This window comes from Notechis scutatus, chromosome Z (assembly GCF_049901735.1).
Source record: "Notechis scutatus isolate UNSWTSFEM ecotype Mainland chromosome Z, rNotScu1.2, whole genome shotgun sequence".
Lineage (NCBI taxonomy): Eukaryota > Metazoa > Chordata > Lepidosauria > Squamata > Elapidae > Notechis > Notechis scutatus.
This window is the reverse complement of record NC_142025.1, coordinates 103,116,471-103,129,374: the sequence shown is the minus strand read 5'-3', so window position 1 is coordinate 103,129,374 and position 12,904 is coordinate 103,116,471. Positions and strand designations below refer to the sequence as shown.

The following is a 12,904-nucleotide window of genomic DNA, read 5'->3' as shown; positions in this document are numbered from 1 at the left end:
TTTCATAGCATTCAAAGCAACTTACTTTTGCTTTTGTCACTTCTGAATCCATGGGGTGGTTTGCCTTGAAGATTTTCTGAGCTTCCTGTTGTGGCCTGCAGAAGAGGATCAGATTAGTAATTCAGGTCCTATTTTGCTAGTCATCTATCCTGTTACATGCTTTCTGCCTCAGTCATATATGGTGATGGTGGAACCATTTATTTAGTTACTATGACAATTTTAAAAGGGCAAGGCCAAAAAAAGGCAGAACTTTGCCAAGGTCATGTGTATTCTTATTCACTGATTATTCAGCTGAAGAATTCTAAATATCCTGATCCCTTAAAAAAAAAAACCTACCTCATGTCCTTTTTTCTCTCACATTAAGTCCTTGCTTAATGGGTTGCTTAGTGACCTTTTAAAGTTATGGTGGATCCTCCAAAAGCTACTTATGACCCATTCTAAAATTATAGCTGTTGCAGCTCTCCTGCAATTGTTTGCCTTTACAACTGACTATAGGGGCGCTGCAACACTTCCCCCCACCTATCTCCAGATCCAGATCCCCACAGGCCTCTCCCCACCCCAGTCCCAGAGGGCTAGGGCTACCTCCCTAGCACCTGTCATCCATTATACATTTGCCTTTTGAAGATTTCAGGAGCTTTCTGGAACACTGCAATATGAATACCTGCATGGTGCAATTCCAGAAGTGGCCTCCATTTCCTAAACGACTGCATTGAATTCTAGTTGCTCAAGAAATGGCAGCTGTTTCTGGAATCATGCCAGATGGCTGCCTGACCTAATGTGATTTGCACAGTGCTGCACTTTCCAGTCTGGGGTGGGGGGAGGTCTGTGGGGACCTGACTATGGGGAAAAAAAGGTCAGTGGGGGCCCAGTGAGGGGGAGATAAAGCAGCAAAAGGACTGTGGGGATTTCAAGAATGAAAAACATTCTTGATAAGCCCTGGGATGGCGGAAATCTTGGGAGCTCACGACAGGCAGGCTTCTCAGCCTAGTGCAGGCCCACAAAACATCAATTGTTCCAACTCACACATTCATTTAATAGCTGCATCAGGAAGAACAGGGTTTATTAAATAAGATCATCTCGCTTAATGGTCATTACCACTTGTGACCATAATGGGCAAGCTCCATTATGGTCATATCTCAAGAACTACCTATATACAAACTATCATTTATGAATCCTCATTTCCAGATATTTCAAATTGTGCAAACTTACAAGCTGAGTTGTTTCCAGCGCTGGAAAAAGTCTTGCGACTGCATCTCTGTTGCCTGGAAAAACTTATTGACAGTGATAGGCAATTTGAGAGTGAGATTCTGCAACGTCCCGCCATAGCTATCAGAAGAGAGAAATAAGGACAAACAGACCCATGAATTTACATTATTATGAGTTTAATTATTGACAACTTTAAAGGGGGGATAAAAGCAAGAAGAATGAGGTTATTGTTAATTACTGACCATATCCATTTCCTAGGATTAGAGGCCCCTGACTATCAAAAGCGGATGCGGGGTTTGTGGATTGTTTTCTGATGGGGGATTCCTAGAATATTGACCAGTGTAAGCATGTTTTGAAATAATTAGCAGAAATATGATATAAGATGATAAATTTGTGGCCGATGGAATTTTACAAAATGCAGCTCACAGAAATGTGGGAGACAGGGATGAAGCAAAGCAAACACGTGCCAAGGCAAAAATTAAAATGCAAATTAGTGATTATTAGAAGTACTACTTGTTTGGTTTTGCCCATAATTCTGAAGGTTAGAATCCCAGCCTCTCCAGCTTTTCATATTCTGACTCTTCAGTATTCTCTGTGCAAGCACAAAGGTGGATATGCAGGCTCCGACTGTAACCACTTTGAAATGCCTTTGATTGCTCAGATATAGAAACTCTTTCTTCTTTAGAATTGAAGATTAGGCTGAGATGTCAAGCAACGATACCGGAATTTGATGTTGATAAGGGGGGCCTCTGTGAAATCGCTCAGGCATTCAATGTTCAAGACCTGTTGAACTTGAGCCCCTCCCTCCACCAGTGGTTCCACTGCTTTCGTCTGAATGTTGAGCTGTGAACAGGGCTAAGGAAAAGGTTACCATGGCTTCTGAGCAGTGCACAAATAGAAAACCCAAGGGCTTGAAAGCCACTCCAGACAAACTCTTCTTTTTCTCACTACTAGCACCCTATATAAAAGGATATGGTTCTGCAGGTCACCAGGATAGCTGACTGTTGGGGTGAAACTCTGGAACTGGACGGATGTTTTATTCCCATAGAAAAGGTACATTCGGCCTGGAAGGATGGAAATATATTATGGGATGGCCACGGTCCACATTTTCTTGCATTACGCCACAGTTTATTTAATTACAAGTGTCTGAATTCAGACAGTACACAAGTGTGGAGTTGGTACTGCAATGTCTTTGATATCAATTGGCGAATCTCCAAAACAAAGTAAATGTAAAAACAATACAGTGTGATTTTGAGGGACTTACTAAATATTTCACCATTTTTTTTTTAATTATTTGAAATTTTTAACCATTATTAAAGTATCTTTCTGTGGTGCCATAAAAGGTTCCTGTGTTCAGTGATTAATTAATTTACAAATCAAAATGGCCTAATTTAATTTAAATAAATCATACAAACTGTGTTACAATTTAGTATAATTTGTGAATTCAGTCACATTTGGCTTGTGTTAGACTAAAAAGAATACACCCTCCTCACAATCCATCCAAATTAGGGCTCTGCCATTTCCCCCCATCTATCTTTGTGTTGCATACTGTCATTTCTATTTATCAGAGTTCCTTTCCTCACGTTCTCTCTCTTGTTTAAGATTATGAAATTTAGCAAACTTTTCTTTTTCCAACTGTTAAAGACTATGGATTCACACAAACCACTAAGACACAAAAATCTTAAAATGCTATTAGGCTTCATTAAATTTTGCTACTCATGACTTTGAGAGTTGTATGAGCCATTCTGTTTGGTTTTTGTTCAATATATTGCACAAATCCAAAAAAATGTATTAATTCAGTATTAATCCCTTATTGGCTGTGTGTTTGTGCAGATAATGGGTATCGCATGCAGAGTAGAAAACCCTCCTGTCTTTAGTGAACTATAAGTGAAATATCTGATAAGCTATCACACAGTAAAGTTGATTTAAATCAGTTTTTTTAAACAAGATGGAGTACAGTTAGAGTCTGGAAAAGGGCTGTAAAGACCAAGACAGACCTAGCAGTGAGAAATGAGCCATTCTACCTTTTTATAATGGGAAAGTATTGAGGTGCTTATCAGTATAGGGGGACTGCCTCTTCAATTAATCTACTCATCCCATCAAGTCTCTCAGAAGGGGTATGCTTTGAATTCCATTGACCAAGGAGATTCATTTGGCAGGACTAAATAGAGAGCCTTTTCTGCCCTTTGGAATGTTATTTCTCTCCAAGGTGATTAGATTAGATTAGACTAGATTAACAGAATTGGAAGGGACCTTTTAGGTCATCTAGTCCAACCCCCTGAAAAAAGTCCTAACTGCTGGCCTTCCAGAACGCTCTTTTGGATGTGTCATTGGGTTTGGCTGGGGATCCCTGGAAGTGTGAAACTCATTAAATTGTTGTACTGTGTAGAAGTTTAGATGCACTATCCCTTATCTTTCTATTGCAGCTTTTAACTGTAGTTTTGAATTGGTTTAATTGGTTTTAATAGTTGAAGTTAGTTTTAATTGTGTATGCCTAGCAGAATCATATACAAATAGTATGGGTAGCCATATACGTTGTCTGTCTGTCTGTGTCTATAGGCACTTACAGTACTATTCTAGAAAAGACAACTTAGTGAATACAGAATATTTTATTGTTGAGTTTCATGGCTAAGTGGGGACAGGAAACTGGGTATCACAAAACTGTTCTCATATTGGCTCCTCACAGAAATGTTATGGTGAGACCAGTATACATAACTCTAATACCCACCTAACCATACAACAAGTCTTCCAGTCTTCAACTCAAAAAAGACAATTTCTTATCTACAATGTATTTGTTTTTTAAAAGAAGGCTGTCCTCATATAAGGGCACAGGATGTGTCTGATTTGTTCAGAGTCTTGAACAAATCCCAACTTGCCTATTGTATTCAACCTACTACAAATACTTACCTAAGTTCTGCCGGAATTCTGACTTCACCCCAATTTGCAGCAGTTGGTTCTCAAAAAGCACCCCATTATTCTTACACACAAACCTGCAATAGTTCATGAAGATTTGGTTAGAAGTAGGCAGAGACTACCCATTATTTGTAAACATGCATGCCATTCCTTGTAGAAATGACAGCCACTTTCCCTACGTTTACCAATTTTGATACAAAGCCACTCATCCCTTCCTCCCACTAAGATACCAACCTGTTATTTCCTCAAGCTCATACATTAAAATTTATCTAGTATGCAGGGATGGACAATTTCTTCCAAATCATTCCATCTGGAGAGTACTTCCTTGAGGTGAAATTACGCAACAGGGAATTACGTTGACTGAGATTTCAGGCTGGAGGAAGCCATCCCACACATATGTCAAAGGGGAGTGGCACTTAGTCCAGTCCCCCACCCCAAACCCCAGCATTCAGGAGTCACAGTCCTACCCCAGGATCTTACTTGTGAAGCAGTTCATCAGCCTCAGCAATAGGCAAAGCAGAGTCATCAGAGACAGAAGCAGCAGCCCCTGAACTGGTGGTGGTGAAGGGGCATAGCAAAGGGGCCAACAGTTGACAGAGGCAAGGAAGAAAAAGAGCAGAAAAGATGAGTCACCTGGCATAGCACCATGTTAGTATCAGAAAAAGAAAAGGAGGAGGGAATCAAACCACACGCATCTAAACATAGAGAGAACATGCCACAGAGCAGGTACCAAGGCAGAAGAAGAACTGTGGAGTATTCCTGAAAAATACTATAAAGGAGAGTTCCAAATCTTAGCTTTTCAGATATTGTTTGATTCCTACTTGCATCAGCCGACACCAGATTTTAGGGAGATGATGGAAGCTGTAATCCTACAACATCTGAACTTCTGAGCATAGAAACTCTGTAAAGGATGAGAGCCAAGCTACCTTTTATATATTATGTTTTTATATTTTCACTAAAGCATACAAATTTATATTCCTCACAGTTAAAAGCCAATTTTAAAAAAGTGGGATCCAAGACTTTTTCCAGTATATAGTACATATTCTATAATTCTGTAGTACATATTCTATAATTCTGAACCAACCTAATTAAGGTATTGCTTCAAATGGATTTTTATCTAGAAATCCTGTATGTGTACAATCTGGATTTCCTGACCATAATTTATTCTCAACCCTAAAACACCTAATTCTGAATTACTGTCTTACTCAAGTCCCTTGAAGGAGGATTCCTCTATTTCAAGTCCCTATCCTGTCTATGTCAATTGAAGCAACCAATGGCTCTCCTTGTTTCCACTCAAAAGTTGTATGACTTTCTGGTTTACATGTTCTAAATTCTGAAGTTCTTGATCATATGAAGCACAGAAGGAATTTGAGGCAGTTAGGGATGGAAAGGTTGTAGATTGCAACTCTACAGGCTATAGCATCTTTCTAGTAAGTAAGGATTGTTCTTAATGAATTGGGAGGCAGGGAAGGAATATGCGTAGGTGTCACATAAAATAGGTGAGCCTATAGTCTCGTTTTTATTTTACAGTTTTATTGGGAATTTTGGGTCAGGATTGTGTTTTGATTTTTTGTTATTATAATAATTTCAAGATTATTTTAGGAGTACCATTATGTAAAATGTTCATTTTTTCCCACTTCAATCAAGAAACCTCCTGGTGATGTTTGGCAACTGTGGTTGACTTGGGTATTGCATATGGCCAGACTGTCTCCTCCTAATCTAGCAACACAATGCCCTTTCTATCAAAATGTATTTCTCATTCCACTCACCTCTCTTCTGTGGCAACTATTATTTTATAAGTGCATAGTAGTTTCTAATGTCTAGATGGACAGATTCTTAATCCTGTAGTCTTAATGTCTAGATTTTATCTTGGAAATCATAAAGAGAACAAGTAATTGCAGCGGGGTAAACAGAAGCAAAATGCCAAAATTATGAGTAGCGCATGCTTACATTTGGCTATTTCCAGCTGAACATGAGGAATAGAAAGATGTCCCCAATATTTCATAAAAATAGATTCTGATGCAGAATTTGGAAAAGAACAAGCAATGGAGCAGGTATTCTGGGAAATAGTTCTAAGCATATGGGCGACCACTGACACCAAAGGTGAGACAAAGAAATGAGACAAAGTTACAGAGGGCATATTTATAAGCTCTTATATAGACTCTCTACACATCACATGTTACATTGAGACTTTGCCATTCTTTTTACTTCTTGAGAATTCACAATGTTATCATACTAACATCTGTTATCCTCCTCTAAGCGAAATCCAATGAAATGCAAATAGGTGGGAAGGTTGTAACAGCAGACAGAAAGAGAAAGAAAGACCAAGGGAGAGAGAGAGAAAGAGAGGGAGAGAGGGAAAGAGAGACAGATTCAACCTCTTACTCTGCAGGCAGGTCAGCTTCCACCAATAGGGATGCAGGATTCTCAGGAGTTGCCTCCAAGTCACTGTTCATCCAAGGTAAGAGGTGTGAAAGGGAGAGAGAGAAAGAGAGAGGAAACCATTCCAAAAAGGCAACAGACAGACAGAGAGAAAAAGAGAGCAAGCAAGAGAGACTCTCACACCCAAGACAAAGAGAACAAGACAAGACTATGAAGACTGACATGTGTTAATTACCCATCTAGAGAAAGGAAGCCCAAAACTCCCAAGCTACTTGGAAGTGAACCTCTGTAGATCAATCTTGTCTATTCTATACAAAGATGTACGAATAATATGGTTATCTTCTTATTACAAACATAGGCACTTGTATATCTACCTACTTTGTCTCTCTTACTCCTGGATGAGGATCTCGAGCACAAGAAGTCCTCCCATCAACTGCTACTCAGGTTAAGTGGGAGATGGTGATTTACCCTTTGAACTGGAACTTTCTCCATGAATAAGGCACTCAGCCACTGTTACTCATTCCTCACAAACCTCCATGACAGCTATAGATCAGAATCTGGCATTCTTGATAGAGCAATCACTCTTGTATCCTATATGGGCTCCCAGGAGTTGTCTAAAAAAGACTGGCACTACTCCCCTGACAAGAAGACGTGCTTGGACTGATCCAATGTGCCAATCCCTTCCCTCAGGAAGGCTGGGGCAAAGTACCTGGGTCACCATATTACCTTAGAAAATTATCTTCTGCACCAGAGGCCAGGCCAGCTGTGGTAGATGGGCTGTCAGAGAAAACATCCACTAGAAGGTTGCCAGTGCTGGCAGGGACACCAGATGCAGTTGCTGGTGTAGCTCGGAGACCTAACAAGTCAGCAGATGGGGATGGTGTTGACTACAAGAGAAAAAAATACAGTAAGGGGCAGAAAAAAAATTATTTTCATGATCCTAACTAGAAACTGAACTCAATTATTTATCTATTTCTTAGAAACAGAAATAAACATCAGATCTTCTTTACTCCTGTGCTGCGTCAAAATAAAATATCTGCAGTTAAAATAATCCTGGAAGTTGGGCTTCGTATGTATCAGTTTCATTACAGTTCTTTCCTCTGGCATTTGATGAGCCTCTTAAACTGTTTGCAAAAGTTTCATGCTTAATAGACATAAAAGATAAAACAGTAAAAATTATAGAAATGCAAACTGGAGTTGAAATTAAGTCTCAGATAACACATCTGTTTGCTGTCTGCACTCTGAGATGTGAATTTAGTTTTTGACCAAGACCAAGACCAAGACCAGGAGTAGAGGAGAATACTGATATTGGTGATACTGTGAATTACATATGACAATCAAAGGACATCTATTAACATTTCGTATCGTACCTACCGAAATGTTGGTGTAATTGAAGGAAATGAGTATAGCATGAAAAATCTTGCTTTATAATCTGACAGGGTTGCAAGAGATTAGAATTTATAATTGTTATTTCTTGTCCTTTCTATTTTTTCTTCTCCTTCCCACACAGCATTTTTTTCTTTCTAGGGAGCCTTCTAAGCCTCCCACACTCTCCATTTCCAGCCTTGACTTTTCCCCCTGTACTCACAGCAGTGCTGGCTGAAGGCTCCATGCCTCCATTAATTTCAGAATTTGGATCCTTCTTGCCATCTTCTAACTCACTGCCAGCCCCAGGACCCTTTTTTTTCTTCAGTTTTGCCAAAATGGAAGATTCACGTTCAGGGAATGGTGGCATCTCCTCCAGTACTGTAGCCTAAAGCAGTTAGAGTGAAAATTGGAAACAAGTACCAACATGCCCTGTCAGTCAACCTTGTAATTATGAGAAAAGACTGGAACTCAGGAAAAAAAAATCCTAAAGACAATGTAACCACCTACTGCATGTGGACTACCTGCTTTATCATACTGGCCCTGGGCAGCCATCCACTTTTTCAATAATGTTTGCTCTGCAAGTCATCTGTCTGGAACGTCTTTGATGCAGAATAAGTGACTTGAAAGTTATAGGAGGTTCCCCATATCTCTTTTAGAGAACCCCACTTCCCCCAGCAGTGCGATTTTGCACTTTTTAAACCCCCAAACATTGCAAATAGTTACATTATGCTTTTCTGGGATGATATTTATTGGTTCTAGGCAACACATTTCAATCCCAGCTCTGTTTCTTAAAGGAAACAAATGAGCTAGAACTTTTAGTTCCATTTCATTTGGAGACATCACTATAGTACACTCCTCAAAGGCAACTGAAGTACCACCCTAGCCCACTCCATTTTCAGGTAGAAGGGTAAAAACTAGCTTTGGACCAAGCACAAAAATGTGAAACTTTGATTCATTCCACCAAAAAGAGAAGTTTCATATTTTCTCTTTTCCAATGCTCTCTGAATCAACTTTTCTCAGATTAGGGCTGCAACTTTTTATAAGGAAAAAGTAAGAATCTATTTTCCCTGAGAGATGTCCCCCCCCGCCCCCCGGTCAGTTCTTCCCTCACCAGGACATCGGTGCTGGCAATAGAACTGAGCTTGAGGTATTCAACGGCACGTTGCTGCAGTTCCACATCAGCGTTGCGGATCTGGCTGTCTGAACGCAGCACTTCCTGGATGGTGCCCTTTGTTTCAGGAAAGAGATTTATGAATTTGATGTAGGTAGAGAGAAGTAGGGCCCGAGTGGAAACACTGCAGAGGTGGAATTTGGAATGGAGAAGGTTGAACTGAACCAGAGGGCTGTTGGAGAAATGAGAACAAGAGACAACATGAATCAGAGCCGCTGAGATCTACAGGCGAGGAAATGTGAAAGAAACATTCTCACGGGCTTCCCTCACAACATCAAAGAACAATGGGACAATCTCCTTAAATGCTCCATAATAAGTAAAACAGGGGAATGATGTAGCCCTCCAGATGTGCTGAGGGTGCAACTTTTACAATTTTCTTTAGTCAGACTGCTATATCCCAATACAATCCCAGCATCTGCTTTCCCCAATTAACTCATAAAAGCCATTCTATCTTACTCCACTCCACCCTAGCCCCTACCCCAGATCAAGCCATTTCCTCTATATTATCTACCTGGAACGGGGATCCCCAGCAATGAGATTCCCAAATTCCCCAAGGATGTAGCCTCCAACTTTCACCATGTTCTCATGACAAGCAGGTGCCTGAAGAGCCTAGAAAGAGTAAAGCAAATACAGCGCATGGTGGGCAGTTAGGTAGCTGCAACTTGAGAATAAGCTTCTGTTTTTGTTTATTATGACATCATTGCTCTTAAAAAGAAGGGCAGGTTGAATATTCTTTGAGCTCCTTTCCTAGCAATCCCATGAGATCAAAGGCTTAAACAGATTCAAGTTTATTCAGACTCTTTTAGATTGATTGACAATCTCTGACATATCCGATATATTCAGCATCAAACACACTGCAAAACTATGTGTGTACGGAGCTCAATAGTTATACCCTCTAAGTTCATAATATTGTCCTGACAATCAGTCATAACCTACTTCAGAACATGTAATTTCATTCCCTTGCATCAATAAATATTTAGCGTTTTGTAGACACTGAAGATGTTCAGTCGTCATTAAGCTGAAATCCCTTTTAGTGTCCTCTAAAAATATTTATTTCTTATCTATGGCCATATATATTTGAACAATGAAATAAGAATGGACAATCCATATAGTTTTCATAGCCAGATTCACATACTCATAAAAGGAGGGAAAAGAAAGCTCACTCCTTGGAAGAAGAGATAGTCAGTGTCCTAAGTGAAGACCACCCACCTCAAAGACTGTCTTGGCTGCATAACCTTGCACATCATCCCGGTTAATGACAATCTGGATGACACGGTACCACACCTCCTCACTCACGTAGTCACCAGCAATGCGGATCAGATTGAGAATGGTATCCACATACCAACTATAGTCTACTGCATATTTCTCAGCTAAGATGGCCACCTTCAGTACCTGACAGAAAAAAAGCAAATGTGGCAGCCAAATCCCAACTGCCCTGCCCTCTCCAGACCAGTTTTCATGTTCAGGCAGGCATTCATTTTATTTCTCTGCAATCTACTGAGATGAAAAGACCCAGGCTCCTCTTCCAGTTTCTCTTCCCAATGAGTTGGCAACCCATACTCACAATCTCTTCACGAATTGAGTAATCTGCTGTTTCCAGATAGCTAAGCATCTCTGAGACTATTTGCTTGGCATTTGTACGATCACACATGGCATAGAGAAGGTCGGCAGCTCGCTGGCGTACGCTTACATCCCGTTCCGTCTGTGAAAGGAGATGGGTGAATAAACAAAGACAAAACCTTTTACCTTCAGCATTAATTAAGAGCCAATTACACCTCCAATTTAACTTAAGCAGATACAAGTTGCAAAATGTATTGAGATCAATGCAAAATATTATATATACAAGGAAGAATTAAAAGGATGTCACATTTAAAAGATGCACCATCCATTTCAATAGGATTTCCCCTTTCTTCCTTTCTCCCTTTATCTCAGCTTTGTGGTTCATAACTCTCTGATCATTAATTTAATAAGAATTCCCAAAAGACAGCAAAAGGGGTTATGGCACTGCAGTAATATGGTTCCAAAAATTTAGATGTTGTACATTCTGTATGTGAAACAAAATTTTCAGTAAGGAAATAATTTTAGTCAGAAAGACTCAAGTAGTAGTTGTAGGACTCAACCAGCAGAACTCACTATAGACTTAATTTTTTTTGTTAAGAATTCTGTTCTTCTACTACTTCTGCAAGCTGATTTCCAGTTACGTTCCTAGGTGAAATCAATGACTATTTATATTCAATGAAGCTCTACACGTCTTGGCAGCCAAGTACTTGCAGGACTGCTTCTCTTGTTGGAATTCTCACTTCTGATCCATTCTTCCCAGAAAAAGCTACTGCTAGTTCTAATGTGAGCGGAAAGGGGAATGTGTCCCCCCTTTTAATATAGTTTTTTACACTAATGACTCTGGACTTCAATTAACAATGAGACCATCTTACTTTAGAAGTTAGAGCAGGTTGGTAATCTTGCCAAAGTAGATTAAAATTGAATTCTTCAAAGTCATTTGGGGAATAACTAGAGAACACTGTCTCCAGTTAATGGAAAGTAATTTGTAACTTGTTTTAGTTTAGCAACTGTGGACATTTTAATTTTCATTATATATAAATTGTGTGTTAACTTCTAGGAATTCTGTAGATTACAATAATAATATGTGTATGTAATAAACAAGTGACAGATAAATGAATATATGATTTAACTCCACATACATGTCCATTTTTTAAAAAATGAGCCCATTGCCAATATTTTCAGGGTTTGTCTAACTTCTTTTTTCAAACTACAGAAAGATGCAAAAATCTAGCAGGATACCAAAGCCTAAAAACGGTAAATTTATTCTTTGATCTTTGCCAGGCTTTTAACATTTCATCAATGTATATTGAATTAATTAAAGTGACAATGATAATGCTAGAAAGCTGCTTCCCAAAACAATCAAATAGATCAAAATGAAAAGTACAAGCTTTAGGTTTCTAAATTTAAATGCCGTATTTGACAAAATGACTGTAAATTCTACATGACCTTGACTGTTTTCTTCTGACTTCAGTTGAGTTCTTTCCTATGTTTCTTCTACAGCAGAGGTGGGCAAGCTTTGGGCCACATTTTTTCATGTACGTATATATTTTTGCCTCTAAGGGCCACAGAGCTTATTTTCCTTTGATGCAACAAAATCACTGGGAGTACATGAGAATTTTCAGCCCATTCTTGTAAGTAGGGCTGAGATGACTTGGAGGAGTGTTAAAGAACACATGAATTTTCACCTATTATTTGCTGGGGGGAGCTAAAAATTGAATGAAAATTCAACCACTGAATTTTAGTGGTACAATCTTGGACCCACAAGTTGGAGGCTGGGGTGCGTTATGCAACCTATGATTCACAGTTTGTTCCTTCCTGTAATTTTAGGCTGGAGAGGCAACCTCTTTTAATCTGGCCTCCCATCAACTGGGGATAAGGGGCTAAGATTGTGGCACATAGTATAAAGGTTTCATTCACTGTTAGCAGAAATTGCATTTGATAGCAGAGAAGTTACTGAGGAACTTTCTTTGGAAAATGGTTGTGTGACTGAGCTTGCATTCTTCCTCACTATCTAGAAACAGAACTAAGAAATTTAGAAAATCACTCTCATTCAGCCTTACACCCTCACTCCCCATTAAAGTCACTTTTCTCTGTACATGCCATTACAGAGCCTGACCTTTAGAGCATTGATGACTGTTTCAATGTGGGTCTTGACAGCTTCATGTGAGAATTCAGAGCTGGCTAGGGTACACATGCTCTCCAAGGCTAGATATCTAAGGTTGGTCTCTCGATGCTGCAGGAACTGCCCTAGTTGATTGCATGCACGTACCAGTAGGTTGGGTTCACTGCAGAACAAGAAGTCCG

General features: G+C 39.5%; 1 protein-coding gene across 3 annotated transcripts in view; it reads right to left on the bottom strand.

The window, feature by feature from the left end:
• LOC113413415 (AP-2 complex subunit alpha-1) overlaps positions 1-12,904 on the bottom strand; it is a 40,393-nt gene that overhangs the window by 1,965 nt on the left and 25,524 nt on the right. The window contains exons 9-22 of one of the 3 annotated variants that reach the window (XM_087945990.1): positions 12,717-12,885; positions 10,605-10,742; positions 10,250-10,432; positions 9,552-9,649; positions 8,981-9,212; positions 8,090-8,254; positions 7,228-7,388; positions 6,505-6,567; positions 4,600-4,671; positions 4,114-4,196; positions 2,182-2,270; positions 1,928-2,052; positions 1,210-1,326; positions 26-95 (exon numbers count right to left, since the gene is read on the bottom strand). In XM_087945990.1, coding sequence (XP_087802116.1) covers positions 26-95; positions 1,210-1,326; positions 1,928-2,052; positions 2,182-2,270; positions 4,114-4,196; positions 4,600-4,671; positions 6,505-6,567; positions 7,228-7,388; positions 8,090-8,254; positions 8,981-9,212; positions 9,552-9,649; positions 10,250-10,432; positions 10,605-10,742; positions 12,717-12,885 — 1,765 coding nt within the window. The remainder of the gene's footprint in view (positions 1-25; positions 96-1,209; positions 1,327-1,927; positions 2,053-2,181; positions 2,271-4,113; positions 4,197-4,599; positions 4,672-6,504; positions 6,568-7,227; positions 7,389-8,089; positions 8,255-8,980; positions 9,213-9,551; positions 9,650-10,249; positions 10,433-10,604; positions 10,743-12,716; positions 12,886-12,904) is intronic. The other 2 variants (XM_087945991.1, XM_087945992.1) reach the window with 2 other exon arrangements.